General features: G+C 53.0%; 9 protein-coding genes across 9 annotated transcripts; 3 read left to right on the top strand and 6 right to left on the bottom strand.

The window, feature by feature from the left end:
- Window positions 1–976: 976 nt before the first annotated feature.
- J4E83_005007 (uncharacterized protein) lies at window positions 977–1,304 on the top strand (the record flags this gene model as incomplete). The annotated part of the gene is made up of 2 exons (XM_049331929.1): window positions 977–1,004; window positions 1,090–1,304. 2 exons carry the CDS (start codon window positions 977–979, stop codon window positions 1,302–1,304), a joined length of 243 nt encoding a protein of 80 aa, XP_049189024.1.
- Window positions 1,305–4,564: 3,260 nt separating this feature from the next.
- Window positions 4,565–6,474, bottom strand: J4E83_005006 (uncharacterized protein; the record flags this gene model as incomplete). Its single annotated transcript, XM_049331928.1, has 8 exons — window positions 4,565–5,060; window positions 5,114–5,428; window positions 5,482–5,529; window positions 5,580–5,709; window positions 5,757–5,872; window positions 5,924–6,146; window positions 6,194–6,368; window positions 6,418–6,474. The coding sequence occupies 8 exons, from the start codon at window positions 6,472–6,474 to the stop codon at window positions 4,565–4,567; spliced, it is 1,560 nt and encodes a 519-aa protein (XP_049189023.1).
- A 3,909-nt stretch (window positions 6,475–10,383) lies between these two features.
- J4E83_005005 (uncharacterized protein) lies at window positions 10,384–11,176 on the bottom strand (the record flags this gene model as incomplete). The annotated part of the gene is made up of 2 exons (XM_049331927.1): window positions 10,384–10,738; window positions 10,794–11,176. 2 exons carry the CDS (start codon window positions 11,174–11,176, stop codon window positions 10,384–10,386), a joined length of 738 nt encoding a protein of 245 aa, XP_049189022.1.
- Window positions 11,177–12,430: 1,254 nt separating this feature from the next.
- Window positions 12,431–13,358, bottom strand: J4E83_005004 (uncharacterized protein; the record flags this gene model as incomplete). Its single annotated transcript, XM_049331926.1, has 2 exons — window positions 12,431–13,105; window positions 13,173–13,358. 2 exons carry the CDS (start codon window positions 13,356–13,358, stop codon window positions 12,431–12,433), a joined length of 861 nt encoding a protein of 286 aa, XP_049189021.1.
- A 289-nt stretch (window positions 13,359–13,647) lies between these two features.
- On the bottom strand, window positions 13,648–14,590 carry J4E83_005003 (uncharacterized protein; the record flags this gene model as incomplete). Its single annotated transcript, XM_049331925.1, has 3 exons — window positions 13,648–14,112; window positions 14,239–14,495; window positions 14,551–14,590. The coding sequence occupies 3 exons, from the start codon at window positions 14,588–14,590 to the stop codon at window positions 13,648–13,650; spliced, it is 762 nt and encodes a 253-aa protein (XP_049189020.1).
- A 414-nt stretch (window positions 14,591–15,004) lies between these two features.
- Window positions 15,005–16,464, top strand: J4E83_005002 (uncharacterized protein; the record flags this gene model as incomplete). Its single annotated transcript, XM_049331924.1, has 2 exons — window positions 15,005–15,102; window positions 15,219–16,464. The coding sequence occupies 2 exons, from the start codon at window positions 15,005–15,007 to the stop codon at window positions 16,462–16,464; spliced, it is 1,344 nt and encodes a 447-aa protein (XP_049189019.1).
- Window positions 16,465–16,908: 444 nt separating this feature from the next.
- J4E83_005001 (uncharacterized protein) lies at window positions 16,909–18,572 on the bottom strand (the record flags this gene model as incomplete). Its single annotated transcript, XM_049331923.1, has 2 exons — window positions 16,909–18,495; window positions 18,549–18,572. The coding sequence occupies 2 exons, from the start codon at window positions 18,570–18,572 to the stop codon at window positions 16,909–16,911; spliced, it is 1,611 nt and encodes a 536-aa protein (XP_049189018.1).
- A 332-nt stretch (window positions 18,573–18,904) lies between these two features.
- J4E83_005000 (uncharacterized protein) lies at window positions 18,905–19,903 on the bottom strand (the record flags this gene model as incomplete). Its single annotated transcript, XM_049331922.1, has 1 exon — window positions 18,905–19,903. One exon carries the CDS (start codon window positions 19,901–19,903, stop codon window positions 18,905–18,907), a length of 999 nt encoding a protein of 332 aa, XP_049189017.1.
- A 1,027-nt stretch (window positions 19,904–20,930) lies between these two features.
- Window positions 20,931–23,046, top strand: J4E83_004999 (uncharacterized protein; the record flags this gene model as incomplete). Its single annotated transcript, XM_049331921.1, has 4 exons — window positions 20,931–21,149; window positions 21,234–21,498; window positions 21,545–21,856; window positions 21,905–23,046. 4 exons carry the CDS (start codon window positions 20,931–20,933, stop codon window positions 23,044–23,046), a joined length of 1,938 nt encoding a protein of 645 aa, XP_049189016.1.
- Between the last annotated feature and the right edge of the window lie 2,062 nt (window positions 23,047–25,108).

Raw genomic sequence — 25,108 nt, 5'->3', positions numbered from 1 at the left:
GCATGGCGATCCCGGAATTTTTTGGGCATCAAGTTTTGGAGAAGCAATCAGATCCAATGTCATGGTGGTTCTCGTTGTCCCACGAAAAGAAACGCTTCTGTTCTGTGATCGGCCATGCCGATTGCTACCCGGCGGATGAATTGAGCAGCACGAGGATTAGCAATGCGCCCCTGGGACGAGCGTCGGTTGCCAAGGCGGTGGCGCCGGCACGCTCTGGGGTCTCGCCCAAGACCCCTGATTACCACGTGAGACCCTGACTCGACAACCGGGAACCTTTGAATGCGAACTCTGCGAAATCCAGGGTTTGGGGGCCTTCGGAGAGGTTTCCGCGACGGGCATGCTTACAGATTGCCCAGCTGTCAAGCAAGTGAGCCGCTACACCCCGCAATGAAGAATATCGATGCAAGCCGCGCAATGGCGAAAGCGGTCCACGACTCACGATGCTGCGACACGGACGCGATGGCTTTTCTAGGCCTGGTATGTTTTGGCTTTCGGCTCTACTAACCCCAAATCATGCAACTTGGGATTCGAGAACTGCCCGCGCATGAAACCTGGAACGCCTAGCAACTGTCCCGCCCCAACAACCTATCCGAGGGAAGGCCCTCCTTCCTCTTGGAACTCGCGTACCGTAGTCGTTAATCCCGTCTTTTACCAGCCATCCGTTCCTTTTTCATTACATCGTTCCCCTCCCGCGCCGCATCTCTACACTCGTTTACCCGCTATCTACCCTCGCATAATCTGAGCACCAATCTTACAGGCGTGAAGCGCATTATTATAACATAATTCGAGTACCTGGTCCGACCTCAATCCGACACGGCATCTGCAACAGCGCAGCAGGGAACTAGCCGGCGAACACATTGCGACATCACAACCGTGCCGTATCTACGATCCGCCTCTCCTTGGTATTCCTTCTTCGACACAGACACAAACACAATATCTCTCGGCGCGCGGCACAACAAACTCCACACAATACACAATGGGTCTCATTGAGAAGATGCAAGCTCGTATGTCTTACCTCGCTTCGTCCCATCTTACCTTAGCCCCGAACCTTCACACCTGCGACAGTAGACTAACAAGAACCCAATTCAGGCCTCGAGCTCTACCGCCTCGAACAGCGTTACACACGTCGCGAGAAGCGCACGACCTTTATCAGCGAAGCGCAATATGTTGACGGCGAGTACGTCTATGCCTCGGCTCCTTCCTCGGCAAACTCGTCCACCATCTCAAGTAGCAAGCGCTTCAGCAAGATGCCTTCTACTATACGGATAAAGGAACTGAGCCGTATGGGAACTGGACGGTCATAGATGCTCCTCGGGCGAAGCTGCTCCTGTACCTACGGGTCGACAACTATCGATGGATGGACACCTATCTGGTCGGACCAACAGAGAAAAGACAGCGTCATAGCCTACCGAGGAACAACGTGCCATGCATGACACCTTACACGGCATCGCAGCACACGACGTGTTCAAAGCTTTGAGTACGTCGCACAAGAAAACATACACCACGCGCAAGTAGAAAAGAAAGAGGAGACGAGACACCCCGCAAACACTGCGCAAGCGCAAAACATAATCATTAACGCAACGACATTTACGCCAGAACAACCATCGACGAAAAGGGAAATAACGGACTAAAAGTTTCTTCCATCACATGTCAGGTTCTTCCATTCTTTACACCCACATTTTCCTTTTCTCTTGCCATCTATCGAGATTTATAAGTCATGTTTGCGACACAGTTAGAATACCCCATTGGCTTCCAGAATAGACCTGGATCTGCATCAATATAAGTTTTTATCCAATTGGTCGTGTTGGATGATGTGTTGTGTGAAGGTGTTGCGGATGAATTGAATGGTTGCCAAGGGCGTCCTGCAGATGCGTAGGGCGTGCGGACCAGACTGCGCATGAGAGTGGTCGAGAATGGGAGGTGTTGTAGGCGTAAGGCGTGTGGGCGCAAGGCGTGTGCGGATGAGGTAGTATATCGCGAGTATGGGAGTTGTACATTCACCTCTAGTCGACGCGGACGCTACCTGTTGCGACAGTACCCTCACGATAGCAAGATCCATCAAGACATCATCAAGTACAGTCAATTGACACCCTCATCACATTCTCCCCTTACATCTAGTCCACATACTAGCAACCGGGAACATGTCCAACGATCCCATCGAAAGCACACCAGCAACTACTGTCGTTGAACCAGACGACCCAAATCTACTCCCACGAAGCGACATCGAAGAGAAGCGCATGTCGAAGCTCCATGAGTCCCCTTCCTTCCTCCCTCCAACCCTCCCACCCATGGACAAAGGGAAACACGCCTTTCTCTTCCTCACCGCAGCCTTCGCCATCGAATTCTTGACCATCGGTCCGTCCCCTCTCAAGCTTCCTCAAACCTCCTCAACCCTCCCCATCTCTCTCTAACACACCTCCCCTAACACAAACTCACCAACCCACAGGCCAATCCTTCTCCTACGGCCGCTTCCAATCCCACTACACCACACACGCCCCCTTTGCCGCCAGCTCCCAATCCTCCTCCTCCTCTTTCGCCGCGGTAATCGGCGTCCTGAATCAATCTCTCATCCTCATCTTCCTACCCCTCGTCCTGTATCTCGCGCGCCGGAAACCCACCTGGGCACGCTGGATGGCGACGACGGGTCTGCTCGGTTGTATTGTGTCCAACATAGCGAGTTCGTTCTGTACGAGCACGACGCAGCTCATATTCACGCAAGGCGTACTGCAGAGCGTAAGTGGGAGTGTGGCGTTTTGCCCGCTATTGGTCTTTGCAGAACAGTGGTTCGATAAGAGGCGGGGATTGGCGTTTGGGGTTATTGGTGCGGGTGGTGGGTGCGGAGGGCTGATTCTGCCTCTTCTAATCAACGCGTTACTGAACCAGGTGGGATATCATAATACGATGAGGATTTTGGCTGGTGTGATGTTTGGGGTGGGTATGCCGTTGGCGTGGTTTGTTAGACCGAGACTTCCGGTCACGGACAGCGGGGCTGGGGAGAAGAGGTTCTGGAACTGGAAACTCATTCTTTCAAAGTCTTTCTTGTTACATCAACTTGCTAATTTTGTTCAGGGCGCGGGGTACTATCTCCCTGGTATCTACCTTCCTTCTTTCACTCGCGAGGTGTTTGGTGCTTCGGATTGGTTGTCTACGGCCTCACTCATGTTGCTCAACGTGTCCGCTATGGTAGGTCTTACCATCATGGGGTACATGACCGATCGGTTCAACTCGCGCGTCTGCATTGCGGTCTCCGCTACGGGCGCTACTCTCTCTGTCTTTCTTTTCTGGGGCTTGGCTACACACATCGCTGTTCTATACATCTTCTGCATCTTGTTCGGATTGTTTGCAGGGGGATTTCCAGCAGCATGGCCGGCTGTTATGAGGGAGATGGCGAAGAAGGGCGAGTCGAGGGGGATGGGACATGTGGATACCATCCTCATATTCTCGCTGTTCTGTCTTGCTAGGGGAATTGGGAATATTGTTGCTGGGCCGATGAGTGAGGCACTTGTTGGCGGCATGCCTTGGAAAGGAGAGGCAATTGGGGGCTATGGAAGTGGTTATGGTGGACTTGTTGTTTTCTGTGGGCTGAGTTCGCTGGTTAGTGGGATGAATGCGTTGTGGTACCATTTGTTGTAGAGGTCTCCGATTTTGGTGGAGCAACGAGCATGTGTTTCTAGACCAATCATATGCACATGCACGCGATTTAGGATGACTGTTCCAGATTCTGTACTGCTCGTATAAGATTACGCCCGTGTAACATGCGAGCATACGTCGCTCCACCACCTCAGATCCTGCAGCGTCGTAGCCACAGATCTCTTCGTAGCCCTGTCACCCATTCAGTAACCCTCCCGCATAGCATTCTTCCCGTAATTCTAACCGACCGGCCACGGATCCAAAAGAGTGCCATTGTGCGAAGTTGCCGATGACAGCCTCGATCCCGCTAAGCCTGCATCTGTACAGTGTCCTAGCAGTGCAGGGTCACGTAAGCAGGCGAACTACGCCCTCTGAATACCGATCAATCCATACAAGAGGATCTGAAAAAGCAAAATATGGTGCATTTATTGTCATTGGTGGTGTGCGACTAATCGCGGATGGGCGCACCAAATATGACCTGCATTGCATGAAGCTGCAACGCTAGTAGCAGAGGCAAACCTGTGACCATTGACACCCACGTAGTGACCATGCAAACCGAGGACTATGGGGGAAATTACTGAAAGTAGATGATTGTAATGATGGAGTATATTGCGCTAAATAATGAGGACATTGGCGTAGTTTTGCTATCGAGTACGCGTGTGGCTGGCTGCTTGGGGGGTATCATCCGATCTATAGGTATCTTGCGCAAGTGAATGGGAGTGGCCCCTGATCTCTCTTCCCTTCTAGGTGGTGACTCCGTTTGCTCGAAAGAAAATGATGGAAGAAATGAAACCCAAATGTGGACCAACGCCGAAATAAAAGATGCCCACCACCATGTAAAACTCCGTTGAATGTGAAATCGTGAAAATCGTAAAGTTCGAGGCGGCCATGCGCTCTCAAATAGGAATAGGCGAATGCGATGCGGAGCTGTGCATTAGACATTGTTGTCGTAGTCGCTGAGGATATCCTCTGGGTCCTCCGGTGGAAGCATATCGATGGTGTCGCTTGTGCGCGGGCCGGTGTACTTCTTCCTTGCACCCGCATACCACCAAGCCGTGCTAAACAGGCCAATGAAGGCTGCCACACAGATAGCGTAGTTCATGTTGTCGGCCCTGACTGGCTTGACAGTCGGGAAGAACAACACAACACTGATGAAGATGACCCATGTCACTGCAATCGCATTGACCGGCTTGCTCCATCTGCCCATTGTGTATGGTCCAGGGTGGAAAGTGACAGTGTTCTCGTACCATCGGTGGGCAATGATGACTGCGATGTAACTGATGTCCAAGGCCGGGGCGGTGATGTTGAATATAGCCGTGATGGTGAGGGTGCTTCCGATACCGATTAGGTCGAGGCAGCTGCAGAACAGCACAACAAGCCATACCGCATTGACCGGAGTGTGCGTGTAGGAATTGATCTTGCTCCAGAAACTATGCAAGTCAGCACCCCTCAATACTAGCACCGTCTGGAAGCGGGGACTCACCCCGAGAATGGGAAGGCTGCGTCGCGGGAAAAGGCCCAAGCCATTCTAGCATTTGCCAACATGGCTGAGCAGCCGGTGAAGAACTGGACCAACATGACGAAGAACCACATGATGGTTCCACCTGTTTTGCCGCCAGCGTTGAAGAAGATCTGGGCCACGGGCAGACCGGTCGGCGTGGCCATAATCGCATCGTAGTCTGACATGCAGAAGCAGAAGGTGACGGTTAGCATCCAACCGACGACGCCGGAGACGAGGATTGCAGCGCGGATCGCTACAGGGCCGCGAATAGCGGCATCGTGGGTCTCTTCCGACATGCTGTGTAACGCTGATTAGATTGGCTCATGTGTGGAGTCGTAGGGCTGACTTACTGTGTCGTGCCGTCGTAGTCAGTCATCGTCCATGCAACGGAAAGGAAGCTGGGACTAGTCAGTGGTCTGGCGCTATGCAAATGTTGGTTTGGTCCTACCCAAGGAGGAATGAAAAACCCTTGCTTCCCCAGCCTGAGCCGTCCATGACTGTTGTGAACACCCATTGTGGGCTTTGCTTGTTCGGTGTGAGAATGAGAAGAGCGATGCAGATGCAGATTGATGCGATGACTATTTGCTGTCAGACGGCGCTCAACACGAATCCTTCGTCGACGTACTGTTGATAGGGGCGAACCACAAGATAATGCGGTGAAGCCAATTCGTGGGGAACGAGCAGATTGTGCCAAACATGCACAACACGAAAATAGCGAGCAGGACGGTCTGATATGCTTGCCTGCATTGATCGGTAAGCTGCTGCAGGTGATCCAAGTGGGGTGATTCTTACGGCGTAAAGGCAGACTCTCCATTGTCTAGCGTGTGCATGACAACCGTCGCCAATATCATCTGGGAGATTGTATACGCCAGACTTGCAACGCCGGCGGCTTGTCCAAGAAAGTTGCACCAACCGATGATCCACGCCCAGGCTGCAACGTGTTCAGGTGGTACAACGTGTTTTGTGACATAGTACATGCCTCCCGCTGTCGGATATGCTGAGACCAGTTCGGCAACTTGACGAGAGTTAGCTAAGACTCTTCTGTGCATGTTGCAAACGTACCTGAACTTGCTATGCAGTATGCCATGATGCTGCCAATGAACCAAGCCCATACTGCTGTTGCTGGGCCACCTGAGCTCATTGGTGCACCAAAGGTAGCGGGTACTGAGCCCAGTACTCCTAGAATCGAGATGGCATATGAAACGGTAGACCATCTCGAGAAATGTCTTTGTAGAACCTGCGGAGACTGTTGGAAGATGGTCGAGTGAATGACTTAGAGCGCTTACAGGAGTGTATCCAATGCGCACAAGTAGGCGGTCGTCATCGTCTGCGATGGTTGCCATGATGCTTCGGTTCTGGTTATGCCCTGCTTCTGCTGCTTTCGATTGACTGGAGATGGTAGGTTGGAGCGCTCGTGGCTCACTCGGTCCCAATTCTTTGGAGTCTGGATTGAAGCCCATGGTTAATACCGGTGATCAACGAACGAGCATGAGAAGTTGAAAAGAAACAAGAAGGGTCTCGGCGACGGAAGCGTAGAAGGAATTTAGAAGGGTGTAAAAGACGGTGGGCCGTCAGCGGAGACACACTAGGAGGATTGACAGCCACGGCGTGGATCCACAAACCCAGCTACCAGGGAGTCGATACTGGATGTGGAAAGGGTACGTGGTCGGGTGAATGATGTAGGGGCATGGGAGACATGTCCACGGGTAGTGGCTATATGAATAACCTGACTAAAGGAAAAGCCAACCGTGCGACCAACGGGTGCCCAAAACGGTCCAGTAGTATCAAGTTGCGAGATGCGACCTACATTCAGGGTAGTAATTTTACAGCGTTTGCCATGATGACACGTGCGGAGTGTGTTGCTAGAGGCGTGAACGTGGGAAAGAGCAAGTAAGGAGTGGGACGACAGGGTGCGAAAACGCAGCCAATCGCAAACACTCAGCCTCTTTGCGCAGACGGGCAGATCCTGGAGTCGCTGAAGCGATTGTGGGTTTACGGTACTGTCATTTGCGCACGAAGACTGGTGCCGAACGTTTGAAGGAAGTAGCGTGCTGGGGCCAAGAAGAGTGGTGCCGCTTCGGCGACCCAAGGTGGCGGGCCGTTTACTTTGCATTTCTGACTGGGGTATACTCAGCCCTGGGAACAATATGTAACCCACCTCATGAGACGCTTGTGACGCCTGTCGAAGCGGCATGGATGAGCTTCTTGATCGCTGGCTGTCGAAGTTTAGCCGATGTGTCGCGAGGCACGGTAGATTACTCAACGCGCCTCAGCGAAGAGCCCTTACTCAATGCCAGGGCTGGAAACTGCCGCGGTCTAACACATTCTTTGGAGCTATGACGCACGTAGATGGAAGTGCGGCTTGCCTTGCGTGAGCTCACGAGCGGTACGACTCGGGTGTTACTACGGTCTACCTGTAACCGGTACCCCCTGACTGTTCGTAAGAAAACTTCGTCCAGGCGGTGAGGAGGAAGATCTTTATTGGTCCGCGCGGCTATTTTGATACGACGTACCTTCGCCGAGGGACAGATCTGACGAGCATGATATCAGGGAATTTTGTAAGCTTCTGGCTGGGCTCTCAAGGAACGCAGACTTCGGAGTCGCTCCATGAACCGCGGCGGGAGCTTTCATCCGGAACCTTGATCCCTGACTCTCGACTGAAACGTCGGCCATGATTTACTCGGGATTCGTATACTCGACAATATACTTTGAGAACGAGAGTCTCGTCGACAGCTTATCAGAAATCAGTCCCGCGCTGTGTCATCTTGCCTAGACGAGTAGCATAAGCGACACTCGTGGACGTGCCTGCGACGGCACACATGCAACAACCAATGCACATGTAACACGAACCTGACCAGATCGTCCACGGAGATTTGCTTTTCATTACCATTGCGCTGGGCCTCTTGCACCTCTCAAACTGTGCCTTAGTCGCGCGCTTTGGTGCGCGCCACATATCTTCGAGGACCCGATTTAAACAGCAGCACGGATCGTCTTTCTGCAACCAGCCACGACGAAGCATGGATCAGGAGCGTCGCCTAAGTATGCACATGGCCAGGTGATCATGATGATGGTACCAAGGCCAGGATATGGAATACTCACTAGACGTCTAGGAGTGTTGGCAAGATCCGAAAGAGCGGTGGAAGCTCGCGGCTATTCACCCCTCGACTAGTTCCAGGGTCTTCCTGTTCGACTAAGTCCGCCTGGCACGGAGTTGAGCACGAAGCAGAGCCGTTGGACAAATTACCAGAATCCCTGGTCTTTAACGTTTGTCAAGCGTTCACGGCTACGACGGAAGACGATGCATCGTAAGATGAAGATCCTCCAAGGCTCTGCGATGAAATATACCGACCGATATCGCTTGCAGCTGCCTCATCGATCATCACAGTCGACATGGGTACATCGTCATTCTGTTTCGGGCTGTCGGGCGTGTTAGCACTCGAAGGTTAGCTTGGACGGCGCAGATGTGAGTCGGGGAAGGAGCAGAACCGGCGTCTAGGGCCCACTGTGGGCATCATCGCATTGCTAGCTGCAGCGCAAGCCCTTGGACTACCGCTTGCTCTTCACATCACCTTGACCGCGATTCCAACCGCCGCATTAGCCATTGCCTTTTCAAAGCATCGCCGACACTACGCAGCAAGGACGTCAGAAGTTCCTGCTTCATCTACGCCATGCGCCTTTTGTCCGGGCAATTGCTGACTCGTCTCGTTTCTCCAAGCGAACCTGACATCTCTGATCTTTTCCAGAAGGTACCTCTTCCTTTCGGCGGTTTCAAAATAGTGCCGAAGCCATGTGCGGACCCGTCCGTTAGGGCCGGCGATCAGCCTGGCACTTAGACTGGCGCAAGCCCACGCTGGGCAGCTTCCACCTCCAGACGGTGTACCATTTTCGATATAGTAGCTGAATATATCCTTCTAGACTGACCGGAAAGTGGCGCTCTTCCCCATATCCTTCGAGAGTCACTAGCCACGTTCAACACCAAGATGCGACCTCCAGGTTTCGCTGACCTTGATGCGTCTTCGCAGATGCGACAGCACACAGCGCTGATCGAACCTCACCGATCGTACAGGGCGCTACCGCTTTCAGTCATCTACAACCGCTCCTGCTCACACCCTCGAATTCATAGTACGAGGTAAGGCCGACGTCGACAACGCAGAACCAAAACGAAGCAGCCAATCCAAGAGCATCGGGTACTGGTAGCCCAGATAGGCTTTGCACCCGTCAGTACCGTGGTAAGCGTGATCGCACTCACTCTGGTACACGCATCTGATAAAGATGCACAACCGAGGTGCCTGACAATCAGATGAAAGATGCAGACCCCTTAGTGCGAATCAGGCTCCGACACGTAAGGGTGGCGGATATACGGCTGACGGGGAAGTGAGAAAGCTTCCCCTCCACGCGCAAAAGCACCAGAGAAGGCCCGAGATGGTTGTTCATCTGACCAGATTTCTGAGCCCACAACCAGGATAAGAGGAAGTGCCCTGCCTCCGCGGAGTGAACGAGACGGAATCAGGGAAGTTGTCGCCGTCAGGAAAAAGAAAGAGTTATTCGATGTCCGCGGCACAGATGTCGAGATAGGATATTTGCAACGAAATCCGAAGGTAGCCATAGAGACACCGCAGTAGGGACACAACGGATGTCGAAGACCTGCCTGGTACGCTCGTCAGCATTTTCGATGGCATGCTATGGACTCAGAAGGGCTAGGAGAAGTACCTAAATCGCGGCCATCAAACGCAATAGTTACTCAGCAGCGGCGTGACTGCATGTTACACAAGGATATTCATTACTGCAATACAGACGCTAATTTCATTGCACCCTTGGAATTCGACACATTCGATGCGATAATATGCGCTTTGCGACGATGCATCTACCAGCGCATCAAGCAAGCACACGGCCATTGTAGGGACCGCAGTGCAACAGCGAAGGTCACGCATGCATACAATTCTGCAACGATCAGCTATCCCCTGCGATTGATAAAGCGTCTGCGCAAGTGTCGATAACATTGGATCTTTTCGAACGAAGTGATGATTTCGCAAACAGCGTTACGACAAGAACCAACTACGCGGCACGACACGATGCAGAACGAACAGACACAAGTGTTTTCAATCGTGATGCAGAGATCTATTCATGACGACAGATATATACGACTGCAAATATATACAAAGAAGCGTTTTGTTACCCGTCTCAGGGTACTGTACTTGAGGGTTCCCATTCCCGGGTTCCTATCTCAGAGTCCCCAGCCAGTTTCACCCCATCTAACAAGTAAACTTCTTGGGGCCAGGAATGGTGTAAGTAGCTGCCTTGTAGGCATCATAAGTGATACCGGCATCGCTACCCTTGTACGCACCGGGGAAACCAACAAGGCCACTCGGCTTCGTTGATCCACCTCCGGTAACCTTGAGTTGATGGCACCCAGGATAGAACTGCGCACCAGGGTACTGGTACGCGGCGTGCAGAGCAACGATTTCATGGCGCACGAGGTAGTAGCCTGGTGCGATGCACTTGGGGATAGTGTATGTGACGGAGCCGCCAGGGACTTGGAGGGCGTCGGAGCCCCAGACGTCAGAGGTGCCTTGGCGGCCGTCTTCTTGGACTTTGAACCAGACTGCACTGGTGGGGGTGTTAATATCATGGTGGTGGATGATAGGGCAGGTGAGTTACTTACGCTGACTCAGGCATCCAGTCATTGCATCCGGCATCGGGGCACTTGGCCATGTATGTGATGGTAGGACCCATGTGGCTCTCAGGCCAGAGCGTCCAGTAGAGCTCGACGTCTGAACCCGCGGCGGCTTCGGCGTGTAGAGCAGCGGGCTTGGAGCCGTTGATACCGCCGGCTGCGTAGCCACCGCATTGGATGTCGGAGATGGCTACGTCCTCAACGGGGCCGTTGCCTTGGATCGGTCGTGAGATGCGCTTCACGTCCGTCATGTAAGGGTCTTGGTATGGTTGGTAGAAGATGTATTCTTTGCCGCCAATGGTGGCATTGTTGATGTAGCCGTGGGCTGCGACGGCAGTAGCGAAGGCGAGGGCGGAGGTGATGTACTTCATTTTGGAGAAGATGGTAGAGTCGATTCGATAAATTCGGGGTATCAAAGAAAGGTAGATTGGAGATGTTGCTGCTGTGAAGATACGGTCCTGCGTATCGAGCGTGCTGATAATCCGAAGATGGGGAGAAAGAAGAGAACGACTTATAAGTTTGAACAACACAAAAAACGAGTGAATAGACGACGATGGAGTTAGACAGACGACCGGTACTGAGTGGCCTAGATGCCGAAAATATAGATTGACAGAGGTAGCTGCATGTCTTATAGTAGTCCCCGGGTGGTAATTACTCCACGACACAGGAGCGCAGTTGCGTCACCATGGGATTCGATCCAAGGCACCAAGCATCGAGATGATTGTTTGAAACTTGCACTGGCTTGCCATGGCGATGGCCACATGCTGGAGGGCGATCATGAAAGGAGGGTGCGTAGATTAATCAAGGCGCGCTAGCGAGGTCTTGGGCGGCTCCACTGTTTCCCCTATGAGGCTGTGAGGCGTGGCTGGATCAGGCTGGAAGGAGCCGTTGGGCCCGTTGAGGGAACTTCGAGGAGGTAAGCGAAATGAGTCGATGGTGGACTCTCTTGTCAGACGTCATATTTCTATTGAATGCCATCATCTGCTGTTCGTGAGGGAGAACAGTCTCGTTCTGGCGTTGATTATGTGCCGTGGTAGGGCACGGGTTCGTCCGCGTTGGAAAAGTTAAAAAGCGTCTCGACCTTTTTTCGTGAAACATGACGCACAGAACATGTTCAATAATCAACCTACGCTTGCGATTCACGCAATTGGTGGACACCAACTAGATGTTTCTTGGTGGTTGTCTCAGGTTCGATATTACACCTGGGCATCTGCGGATGTTCGTTTACCCAAGTGCCGTACCAGGGAAGGTCCCATGCTGCATCTTCGGAGAAATTAATATAGTCGTTATATAGAGGAAAGCCGGGTTGCCGGTCGACGTGGTGTCACGATGCACACTTTACATGGCATTGTCGAACGACGTTTAGATTGTTTGTGCTGCGGGACTGTTGCGATGCGGCCCGCGGGGTTGGGGAGGGTTTGGTGATGGCGCTGTGGTTAGATTGCGATGGGCTGGTCAAGGGCTTGGCTTTGGCTGGACCGTGGGGATGGGAATCCTGCGAAAGTCACGGGTTTGTTTGCTTGTTTGGATTTGTATCAGATGGTGATTGTTGCGTCGAGTGTCTAGGTGCTGCTACTCTACCTAAGTGTAGGACCTCGAAGCTAATATCCGCCTACCTCTACCATCTATCTAGTCCTTCCCTTGACATTGTGGCCCAATGCGATACTCACCTCTCCCTTGATCAACATCCACCTCGCAAAGTCCTGTGCGAAATGCGCATACTTCCAGCACAACTTCGCGAGCTCTTTCTTCACAACGTCCTCACCTGTGTCGCCATGATTAATCTCAACCTCCTCTTCGCCTTGTTCCTGGACTCCATTCTGACCAGCAGCCGGCGTTGCGTTCCATCGCTGCGCTCTCAACCAGATCCTAGCTGCAGTTTCGCAGACCAAACCTCTTAGAGGCCAAAACTTGATCATGTCAGGTGTATCTTGACCCTCAAACGTCTCCCAAGTATCGTCGTCGTTCTCGTAGATCAGATTGACATACATGCGGAGCAGTCTCACAGCGTTCTTTGCCGTATTGTTGCCTGGCTGGTCCAACGATGTTAGAGCATCATCAGCGCCTTGCTGGAACTGCCCAACAACGAGCTCAGCCAGGCCACTGACACCGCACACCTTCTGACGTGCCAGATCGTAAACGGCAGCGTGACGAGCGGCGAGCCTCCTACGCTGTTGCATGCTAGACATCGGGGCCGCAGGGAGAAGAACCGGAGCGTAGGTCTGGAGGTAGAAGTAACGTAGCATATCTTCTATGGCTTCGACATTCTCATGAGAAATGGTGATGGTAGATCCAATGTCCTTGACAAGTTAGAAAGCAAGGATCTCACATGTACGAAAACAAGAAGTGATAGTTAAGTTGACTTACTAGTTCCCTGGAGTTGAACTTTCCCTTGAAGGTCGCTGAGCAGTTGAAGAGAACATCTTTGTGAGTGCGGAAGCGGTATTTGGGATTGTTTGGGTGTCCGTACTGGATCATGACATTGGGGGTCATATGGCCCTTGAAAGCAGCAGTTAGCTCAACTTCTAGTGGGGAGTTCATGATCATGTCCATGGTCGATACTGCTGAATGGTAGATGTCTAAGACCAACACCTCACTGCCTATATACCACATTAGCAAATATCAAGTGCTTGCTCGATGATCCTCGTGCTGAAGACTGGTGACCGAAAACCACAAGCAATGGTAGGCAATCAGAGAGTAAGTATTAACACAGCTGCATGAAGTACCCTGCAACCTAATCCGTGAACTCCAAGTTTTATGGCCGTAGACACGCTCATTCGTATGCCAAACCATTGCCCTGAGCTCCAAAAAAGATAGCCATCTACCCATGTCGTCGTTCCGTCTAGTATCCAGTCGCACCGGGTGCCTTCTCGTCCTTCTTCAGGCTGAGCAGTAATTCCCTGAAGCGGGCCTTTTCGCTGCCTGACGCGCCGCCCTTGGTGCCCTTTCCACTCAGGTCGACCAACTTGGCGATGCGCTCCCAGCTCGTACCGCCCGCGGTGGTGTCGTCACGGTTTGCGAGGAACTCCTCAGCCTCCTTCCGTGTCTTGGCAATCTCCTTGTCCTTCTTGTTGTTGTAGTTCTCGTAGAAGTCGTCAATGTTTTGCTGCGCCTCCTGGATGGTTTTCTGTTTGCGGTCGTGGGATACCTCGTCGCGGTGCTGAATCTGGAGGTCGCGGCGCTCGCGCCATTCGCGAATGACGTCGGGCTCGGGCGAGTCTGAGCGCTGTGGGGTGAAGGATGGGGCTGGTTGGCCGGGGAGGAAGGGCAGGCCTGAGCCTGTGATGGTGCCGCCGGGAGCCATGTGCTGCTGGAGTCAGTATACCGTCGTGACGTTGTTTATCCCATGCTCATTTCAGGTCTCGACTGGCGCGTCACTTTTGAACATGCCAGATCGCAACCCTGCCTTGGCTAAAGAAGCAGGCGTGCTTACGTCGTTGGTCGTGTCAATGGCGGGGAAGGAGCTCTCGAAGCCGCTCATCTCCTGGCCGCCGACGTTTGCCTGGCTGAAGTCGCCCCCAAGCAGGTCGTCGTCGCCGTCCTCGACCGTCGCTGCCCTGTCGTTTTCCGAAGCAAACTGGTCGGCATCGTCGCCAAGAAGCGCGCGTTCACGGTCGAGGAAGTTGCTGGCATCGTTGTCGCCGCCGCCAATGTCGAAGTCTGCCGCATCGCCGCGCGCTTCGGTCTGGCCTGCTTGGTTTAGTATGCGGTGCGGAGGTGCTTCGGGGACCATAGCTGAGCTCACCGGCGTCAATCTCGTCTAATGAGGGGAATCGGTCTGCCATTGTGCGTGTGGAGGGTGTGGGGGATGGAGTGGGAGGAGCGGAGATAAGTTTGGCGACAGCAGTTTGCGTACAAGTGTCTTGTTGTTGCGACTTGGATAGTTACCGTTGGTGACGGCCAGCCAGGGAGCTGCTTGGCGCGGCGGAGCCACGTTTAGCCGCATAGCACCTAGCGTCCCTAGCTCTCAAGTGCTCCCAGGTGCCCTCACCTTGAACTCTTCCACCCATTCCATCCCCAACACACGTCATCACCTGAGCACTGTAGTCGCGAAAAGTTGCAAAGCGCATATCGCACGCTGAAGGCTACATACCATCTGCTGCCATCACGCGCTTTTCTGCAAGTTGATCGCATTCTGCTCGCGTGCGCATCATTCTTCAGTAGCTGTCGCATATATTCGTGAAGACCTCCAGGCCATCATGGCTTTCACCGAGGACAGCCTCAAGGCCAAGCTCTCATCGCTCAATGAGACTCAAGAGGCCATCTCCACTGTCGGCCAATGGATCCTCTTCCACAGGTAAAGCATCTCATCTCTGCCAAGACCCCAGTTTGCTGCATGCATCACGCGTTGAATCCATGGATTGCGAGTTTTGTCATGCACTTTGGAATCATATACTAACGTCACGTGTACAGACGACATGCCGAGCGCATCGCTCATGTATGGCTACAGCGCATGAAGGAGTCGCCTCCGAATAAGAAACTGGTGCTCATCTATCTCGCCAACGAAATCACACAAACCTCCAAGATGCGCAAGAAGGAGGAGTTCCTGCGCGCATACGAACCCATTCTCGCCGAAGCGACGACAGTAGCCTACAAGGGCTCCCCCCACGAGATACAGAATAAGATTCGGAGGGTTGTCGAGGTTTGGAGGCAGCGCAACATCTTCAACTTGGCGGTGCAGCAAGCAGTTGAGAGGTCGATAGACGAAGTCGATCGCTCCAAATCTACGCGCAAACCTGCTCTGGGTGGATCGCTCTTCTCGAGCTCGTCGGTCCCGCCTGAGCTCACACCTGTCGCGCCTCTCGCGACCGCCCTCCAGAAGGCCGATGCTGCCACGAAACCCGCCGTCACCACCGCCAACCAAGACTACGAGAAGCTCACCAACCCGAATGCCGCGATCCCATCCCCGCCAATGCACGCGGCTGGACTCGCAGCACTGTGCAAGAAGCTTGCGCTGGCCGAGGGCGCTGTCGCAGAGAGCATCAAGGCGCGCAAGGCCCTCCTCACCGGTCTAGAGCACCTTCTCGAGGCGAACAGAAAGAAGCTCGTCGACGAAGAGGCGCAGGAAGCAGACTTGAAGACGCGCAAAGACGCCATAGAAAGCCGAAAGCGCGCAGTCGAGGAAGCTATCCTTAAGGGCCTGTCAGCAGCAGAGCAGAACAGGATTTCCACCGCACCCCTCCCCGTCGCTACAACCTCCCCTGTCGCAGCGACCTTCTCAGGCGCGCAAGAAAGACCAGAAGTCGAGGAACTCACACCCCCACCCATGGAATCTTTCACACCCGTCGGCTCACCACACCTCGCACCCGCGCCCCAGAACGACCCTGTGCCCACCATCCGCGACGACGAAATGCCGCAACCTGCCGCCCATCCCGTCGTACCGGAGACCGCCCCTGCGCCTGCGCAACACACCACCCAGCCCGAATACGCGACCGCTATCGGCGAGCCGAACCAGCACATAGCCGCCGATCTGCTCAAGAGCCTGCAACATGCGCCACTGGGTGCTGCTGAAGGTGGTGTGTACGGACAACATCATGCGTATGAGAATGCGCATAAGAAGAGGAAGATGAGTCGAAATGCTGGTGAGGACGACTTTGCGGCTTTTGCTGGGGATAGGGATATGGCTGGCATTGACGACAACTTTGCCGAGCTGATCTGAGGATACTGGGTCAGTAGGGGTAGCTAGGGTTTGCGTCATATTCTCTAAGGAAATTGCCAAAGTAGGCAATGGATGGAATGGTAGTTTCAAAATGGATATGTTGTAGCGCGGGGGTGGCATTTACTACTGCATGACTTGCAATGCAGTCTGCACAGGGCGTCTAGGGTTTAAGTGTCGATGTACGATATGGATGGGGTCTCAGCATGGGCGAAGTGGGAACTTTGCAGGTTTAACCCGGGAGATGGTGAGCTGGATCCAAGGCAAAGCTATAGGATAGCGAGTAGAAGACACACAACTAAGATTTGATCGAAACCATTTATTTTCAGATACCATCATCAATCATAATGTACAATTACAGGACCCATCATCCCATACCATACCATGCCATACCATTTCCATTCCCATAATTCATAATACCATCCCCACCACAAACCCTCACCTTTCCTAATCCACCTCCTCAATCCTACTAGTCCCCTGCTCCTGCTCCTGCTCCTGCGCCTGCGCCTGACCCGGCATCTTCCTATTCTTCTCAATCTCGCCCATAACCCTCTGCCCCTCCTCGGTCGTTGCGTCAATCACGCCCTCCTCCAAACTCAACATGCCCCCTTGACCCAATTTCTCCACCACCTCCTCCGCCTCATCCACGCTCATCTTCGCCAGCACCTTGTTCACCTCATCCAGCTTCCCGCTTTCCAACGCGCGCTGCAGACCCGGCGGGAAGGTTTCAAAGATCTGTCTCGCTTGCTCTTCTGCTTCTTTCTCCGCTGGGTCGGTGGCGCTGGATTCTTTGGGGGGCACCGAGATGTTGATGGTGGTGCCTGGGTCTACGGCATGGAGTTGAATTTGCTCGACGCCTGCGCCATCCGATTGCGGGTTCTCGGCGCGTTCTTTTAGGATTTCTGCGGCGCGTGTCTTGATGCGGTGGTAGGTTGAGTCGACGTCGTCGTTGAACATTTTGCCGGCTTGGTGGTCTTTTATTTGTATGCGTTTGAAGAAGAGCTCTACGCCTTGTCGTCCACCTAGTTGGCGACAGTATTGTAACAGAAGGCCTTGGTGCACGCATTGCCGCGCGTGCTTGGGCTTGCCGTCGAGTTCAGAGTTGAAGGCTTCGACGAGGAGGCCGTCTGTTTCCTTCTCGGCGAGGATCTCGGGGTGTGCCATGAGGAATTGGAGACACGCATACCAGTCTCCGGCTTTTATTTTGGCGAATTGCTGGGCGAGGGGTGAGGCGGTGATGTCGTCTTCGTTGTCGGAGTCGGCGCCGGTGGGCTCGACGACGCTGCCTTCTTCTATGTCGCCGTCTGCGCCGGAGGACTGGCCTGTGTCTGTTCGCGTGGCGGAGGGGCGGGACGGGTTGTTGAGGAGTTCGACGGCGGGCTCTTTCTTCGATGACGAGGAGGATGAGGCGGCTTTCTTCTTCTCTTCTTCGGCTTTCTTGACGTTGGAGTAGCTGAAGCCTTCGTGGATGTCGTCGCTCGTGATGTGCTTCTTGTCTTCCTTTTCCAGCTCGTCGAGCTTGGCTAGGAGTTGTTGCTGGAGGTCTTGTATGCGCGCCTTCTCCTTCTCTAGACCCTGGATGAATAGTGTGTATCGCGGCTCTTCGCTCTTCTGCTCGTCAATGTCCTTCTTCACTGCGTCTACTAAGCTTGCCATCATCTGCGGGTATGTGGGCTTGTCCTTGATGTGCTCGTGTACGCCCTCTGGTGGTGGCGGCGGCCGGTCTGAACCTCCGTCTTTGTCAATCTTCATGTCCATCATGCTCTCCATCATGGCCTGGAAGACGAGCTGGTCATCGTTCTGGCCATTCCCTTCGGCTTGCTTGTCCTTGTGCGACTTCAGCGCTGTGAGCAGGCGGTCGACGCGTTCGGTGAGGCCATCGTTGATGATGCGCTCGTACTTGAGCGTCTTTATTTGGTGGCGGCGGTGGTCGCGCTCCTGGTGAATCTGGGCTTGTTTGGCGCGAATGAAGGATTTCTTGTCGACGTTGGGGTGCACTTCGATGTCGCTGTCGTCCGAGAGCTCGAGAGCGTCCTAGTAATTGTTAGAAGCTGCGTCTATAACACTGGTGGAAGCGCATGACTCACCCACTTGCTGTAGTTGATTACCATCGTGGGCGAGGTCTGAGTCGTGTGCTACGGCGAGTGTTTGTGTTGTGCTTCGAGGCTGCACCTTGTCCGCAGCACTGCGGGGCTCAAGTGGCATGTCGCGTTCGGACCAGCTCGTCATCGAGAAGGTTCGACCAACTTCACTTTCACTCCATCGCTTTCGACACGCGCGCTGCTTTCACCGCGGTGCATTAGATTCACGAAATCTGAGAAAATTGTGTCGCATCACAGGAACAGTATCGCGAATTCGTATACATTTCAACAGTACATGTATTGCGTCATTACGCTACGCGCCTACATACCCGTCTCCATCTCTATTGCAAGATAGCCAGATCTCACAAGATGTGGTGGGCCCTCAGCCAGTCATTATCACTGTCATAAGCGTAATCCTCGTCTTCATAAAGATACTCGGGCAAACCTTCTATGCGCGACGACTTCAGCGCTGCAACAATGAGATCCGTGCCGAAATCCGGGAACATTTGCGCAAGAGGCACAAGATGCTGACGATTGAAGTCCGGATGCGCGTTGACCCAGGCATTCATAGCTCCTTCCACAAGAAGATCCTGGACGCGATCGAGAGGGTGGTTTGAACTTCTACCTTCGGTTGAATGTGGGTTCGGTGGGTTGCATGTTGTCTCCCGCGCGGAGTTGTGCCGCTGGGATGTAGCGCTTACAGGAGCGTTCCCAGTAGACGTGGAGTTGGTTTGCTCAGTCTCAGACGGGTTTGTCTGCGAAGTGCCTTCCGCGGTCTGATCGGTTTGGTGTAGGTCGTCCCGCAGAGCTGGAAAATAGCGCTCGCTTTCATGATACACTTGCCTTAACATGAATCTGAAGAACTCAGATGCTGTCGTTTCATCTTCGTCACCGTAAGTCCGTCTTGGCTCAGTAAAGAGATCCACGAGCTGCTTGAGTTGGCGATAGGCTAGAGCTGTTAGGCCTTCCACTTGATACTTATCGGCTACTGCGAAAACACGCAGACGATGCATGAACCGCTGTCGTAGCTCCGTCAACTCATCCGGAATGTCGACTGTTTCGAGATACTCCTCTTTGTACGCGTACTCGAAGAAAGCCTCTAGGCCTTCCGGATGGTCGCCTTTTAGAATTATCACCTGATCATTGGCTTCCTTGAAGTTTTTGGATGCCTTCTTAAACCACTCACTCACTGAACAAAGGACGAGACGATGACCGACGAACTCCTTCTCACCATGGTCGCCGTATTTGATGGTAATGTCAGCCAATAGCTGGTTCTTGTACCACCTAGCGTTGAGGTGAGGCTGGTCTGGATCCGGACGGACAGCGACTGTCCCGCAAGTGGCACACCGTGGGTTGGCCATGAATGCGAAGCTGATCTAGCTGCTATATTGAGAATTGTGACGTGAAGTTGGGTTGAAGCGTGAAATAGCACAGGAGGTACCTTGCTTTGTAGTTGATGCAGTGCTGCTATGTACTTTCACATAGCTGATCATTGTTTAGCCACAACGATGCCTTTCCAGAACTGAGGAGGGGGTGAAAGGCCGTCTACTGGGGTCTTCATTCCGCTGCGGGAATGATCTCGCTAAAAGACGAAGCCTGAGTCAGTGTTGGAGCTCGGGGATAAGTCATGGAAGGAGCACACCGTGATACCTCCATAATGTAGTTCAGAGCCATGCCATATGCCGATGTTATCGTATGGTGACAGAAACCCAGCTCGAAAGAGATGGTTGAATACGAGATCCGTGATGGGAGTAATCTATAAGAGGGAAGTTTTCTTGCCTTCCAGCGAGATACCAGGACTTGTGACGTATTGCACGCATTGATCAGGTTGAGTAATCGTCGCGATCGAGAGGCTTCTCAAGAGTATCAGGTACGAGCCGCATTCCGAACGCAATGGTGAAAGCGAGTTGGCGAATGATAACGTGGAGATACGGGAGATGGCTGGGAAGAACCATCGGAGAGGTGCGATGCCACGCCCCGGTCCTCGGAACGCTAAAGTCGCGCTTGTCACCCAACAGGAAGGAGATGGCCTCGATCAAGCCTTTTGGCATGGCTTGTCCACGACCATGCCGAAGCTTATCTTTTTCTCCAATGATCGTTACACGTGCGGTTTTGCCGCTTCCGCCCCTAGGGGCATCTTATTTGGCGGCATGGGTAAGACAGCCGAAGCGGCGATGCACGTACGCGTACCGGCCATGAGGCTACATAAGAAGATGACGCCCTGAACGCTTATCCTCACGCGCTGTCATTCATCCGGTCCTCATCATGCGGTCTCTTGCCTTTGGCGCTTTCATCGCGACAGTAGCACCGGCGCTAGCCTGCGAAGGTCATAACAGCTGCTACGGGCCGCTGAAAGACGATGTCGTGTTGACCAGGAACGTTCGTCGCATGCAGCCGGACGCGCAGAATGCGACCACAACACCGAAAGCGCCACTGGAATGGGGTCAAATCAACTTCCTGCATACCACGGATACCCACGGATGGCTGGAAGGTCACATCAAGGAACAGAACTATGGGGCCGATTGGGGTGATTACGCCAGCTTCACCAAGCACATGAAGCAGAAGGCTCGGAACCTAGGCGTCGATCTGCTTCTGGTAGATACAGGGGTTAGTGTCTACCATCAAGCCCTGGGGACGAGTAGGGCTGCGCACGTGGTTGATGAGAGGAGCAACTCGACTAACGTGTCATAGGACTTACATGACGGTGCTGGACTCAGCGATGCGACGACTCCCAATGGCAACGTCTCGAACGCCATTTTCGAAAACATTGATTACGATCTGTTGACCATTGGAAACCACGAGCTCTATGTTACCGAAATTGCCTACGAGACCTTCAACAACTTCTCCAAGGTTTATGGCGACAAGTATCTCACTAGCAATGTGCAGATCAAGAACCCTACCACTGGCCAGTTTGAGTACATTGGGTCTCGTTACCGTTACTTCACCACGGAGCAGGGTAAGTCGGCCGTTCATAACATTCTATCAAATACTAACCGACCCAGGGCTTCGCATAATGGCATTTGGCGTCCTCTTCGACTTCACCGGCAACAGCAACGTCTCCAAAGTCATCAAAGCAGCCGACATGGTGAAGCAGCCGTGGTTCCAACAGGCTATCAACTATACCGAGCCAATCGATTTGTTCGTAATCACTGGCCACAATCCCGTGAGAACCAGCGCTTCTAGCAGCACAATGGGTACTGTCTTCAAGGCCATCCGCAGCATGAAACCAGACGTACCCATTCAAGCTTTTGGTGGACATACCCACATCCGAGACTTTGCCGTATACGACGACAAAGCTACAGGAATTGAGTCTGGTACGTACTTTGGACGTGGTTCGAAAGAAGTGGCTAACATAGTCTCAGGTCGTTACTGCGAGACATTAGGTTGGGTCGCCATGTCTGGTATTGAATCGAAGACCTGCAAGGCGCAGCATAATCCTAAAGGTGTACCTAACCCGACACGTAGCGCTGTAGTACCGGCAAGTACTGGGACTGCATCTGTTAGTGCACATCTGCCTACGTCTACTTCCAACTCCACTCTCCGCTACGCCCGAAGATACCTTGATTGGAACCGTAACACATTTGCCTACCATGCCAAGAGAAGTCAACGCTACACCGCGTTCGACACATCTGCTGGTGTCAGCGTTACTAACGAGATCACTTCCGAGCGAGCTAAGCTCAACTTGACTGATTTGTATGGTTGCGCGCCAGCGACGTACTGTCAGTACTGCAAGCCATTCCTAGCCGAAGGCAACATCTTCGGACTCCTTCAAACCGCGTTGGCCACCGTTGTCGTAAACGAGACGCGCAAGGACATCCCCAGACTCATCATCATCAACACCGGATCAGTCCGCTTCGATCTCGCCAAAGGCCCCTTCACCTACGACGACTCCTTCATCGTCTCTCCTTTCAAAGATGCCTTCCAGTTCATCCCCGACGTACCCTACGAGCAAGCATCTCAAGTACTCGGAATCCTAAACGCTGGCCCCTTCCAGAAGAAGAAGCGCGATCTTGAGACTGCCGACTTCGGCTTCAGCCCCATCCTCGCAGACCGCGATACCTGCCTCGACCCGCCAATCACACACCACTACGAAGGAGTTACCCGCCGTTCAAAGCAAGGCGGACGTCTCATCCGCCGTCAATCCACAGCCCCCAACCCAGGCTACACGACAAAAGACGACTTCGGCACCGACGGAGACGACACCGTTCACTCAGCTATCCCCAACTTCTCTCAACCCAATGATCTCCAGGCGAACGCTTCCTTCCCGCTCGATGGGTCGATGCCAAAGACTGTTGATCTTGTTTTTCTGGACTTTATCGCTAGCTATATCGTCGACGCTTTGAATCAGCCTGATGTTGGTGGTGATTTTGAGCTCAGTCAGGTGGAGTATTATATCGATGAGAGCTTTACGACTAATAGCTATTTGCCGGCGTATGCGAAGGTTGCTTGGCAGGAGAATGTGCCGAATTGTCCGGTGGGGGAGGGGATTGGTGCTGCGTCGTGAGAGGGATGTCGAGTTAGAAAAGACCTGGACGCCACAATCTTCGTGAAGGGGTACATTGGCGGCTCGCCTAGAATCGTATTCTTAAGATGTATATACAAGGACGATAAGTTTCAGCTTCGAGTACACAGGCGCACGCATCTTTGCCCTACACGCCATTGGATGTATCTAGCATAGTTCGAGTGCCCGCAGATTGTCGCGAAGTGAAGTGTCAAACATCTTCTCCGAGAGATACGGTGACCGCAATACATATCGATGAGAGTGCCACACATGGATCCGCAATTGGTCCTTGTGGTCGAAGCGGTAGTTGCAGGTGTACATAACGCAACTCAGTCTGGAGTTCGGCCTAGGGTCTTTATGCGTTCGCATATGCCGAATCAGGTCCAGAGCTCTGTCGAAAGTTCTACGACAGCCGTCCTTGCGGCACGAATATCTCTTCCTACGTTTCCCGAGAATCGCTGCCGTTCTTCTGCGAGAGACCTCGCCACCATTCTTGTCTGCAGCTTGTGCAGAAGCATGGAAGGCGGACCGCGGCTGAGACTGTGGCTCAGCGTGCAAGAACACGTTGGTCTCTTCCGACCCTGACAGTTCTATTTCGCCAAAATCTCCAGCTACGAAGGGTTTCCTCGCCGCTGGCGTCTGTGAGTTCAAAAGCTGGGAAATCCAATATGGGGTCGGCTGCATTGACGAAGTATCGTATCTACGACGAGCCTCTGCGAGACGGTCAACTAGCTCTTCCTCATCGCAAAAGACCTTGAGTGATTCTCGCATCAACTTTGAAAATTTGAGTAAGTTTTTCCTGAACACCCTGATATCCATCCTGAACGTCAACGGCGAGCATGCGTAGTGGATCATAATCTGTACGAGGAGTTCTATTGGTTCGATGCTGTAGTTGATGGGTATGGTATTGTTATCACTTGCCAATCCGTGAAGGGCGTAAACCTTGTCTCTGACATCAGTTGAATGCTGTCTATGATATCGTTCGAGTAGTAATGTGAGAGGTTGAGGATCGCCGTTCCATTGCGCTTTTGCCCTGATGATGATTGCAGCTGGACTATCAAGAACGGCTGGTACGCCGACGACGTGAAGAGCTCTCCCTCTGTCCGAAATGGCTTGGAGGTCGGCTAATAGCTGCTGTATCTTGATCCACTGTACGCAATGGCCGCCATATAGAACTTTTGTCTCTCTCGCCAGTAAAACTTCTTGCACAATCCAGATCCTTTTCCAGTACTCCTTTTCACACAACCCTAGTATAGCTTTTGCTTTACGAGCATTCCATAACTTCTTCGGATTGACATCTTTGCCATTCAAAGCAACGCGCGTCTTTAAATACAGCATCGCGACGTCGCTGAACGTGGCATCATCTGCTTCACCAAGCCAGATCCACACACAGCAAGCTTGTGTGTAGATCTCCCTCATCATCTGCACTTGGTGATTTTGCTCGAGTACATTCGCTTGATCGATGCTAATGGCGTCTATCCAGAAGACGGCGTCCTGACGCTGCACACGCATTTGGTGGAGGAAGTGCCACAGATTGCGACCGACTGTGAAAGACATGCCATTGATATGAATATCGTCATATCGCTCTTTGGGACCCCATGCATACGAAAGAGCGACGTATGCTGGACACTCGTCATCCAGCGCGTGGCTCTGCAGATCGCATTTGATGGATTCCGACGCGTCGCCGGGCTGCAGGGTCACCAGCCTGATGTTCTTCTTTCCGAGATTGAGCGGTACATCGACATACAGATCTCCAGACGGCGGCATTCTGTGGGGCGGGTCGAAAGCACGAGAGGATAATTGATGGTATTGTGGACTGTGCTACACATGTCAGCGTTCTCAAGATGCGGCAAAGGCCAAGGCTGCCGCCTAAAGCCTGCGCCACCACCTGAGCACTTTTGGGGCTTTCTCGGGCTTATGGTACACAGCATTTGAATCCTTCAGTGGATTCATCGTGCACTATTCATGAGGAAGAGTCAAATCCCACGTCGAAGAGCTCCTTCGTGCTATGCGCCTTACTGGTCTAAAGGCATCCAATACACCGTTCGGCATAACTCCAGCTATC

Source organism: Alternaria metachromatica (assembly GCF_023757995.1).
Source record: "Alternaria metachromatica strain BMP 0045 chromosome Unknown scaffold_9, whole genome shotgun sequence".
NCBI classification, from domain to species: Eukaryota; Fungi; Ascomycota; class Dothideomycetes; order Pleosporales; family Pleosporaceae; genus Alternaria; species Alternaria metachromatica.
The sequence above is the reverse complement of the archived record's forward strand: the minus strand, read 5'-3'. Positions and strand labels throughout refer to the sequence as shown.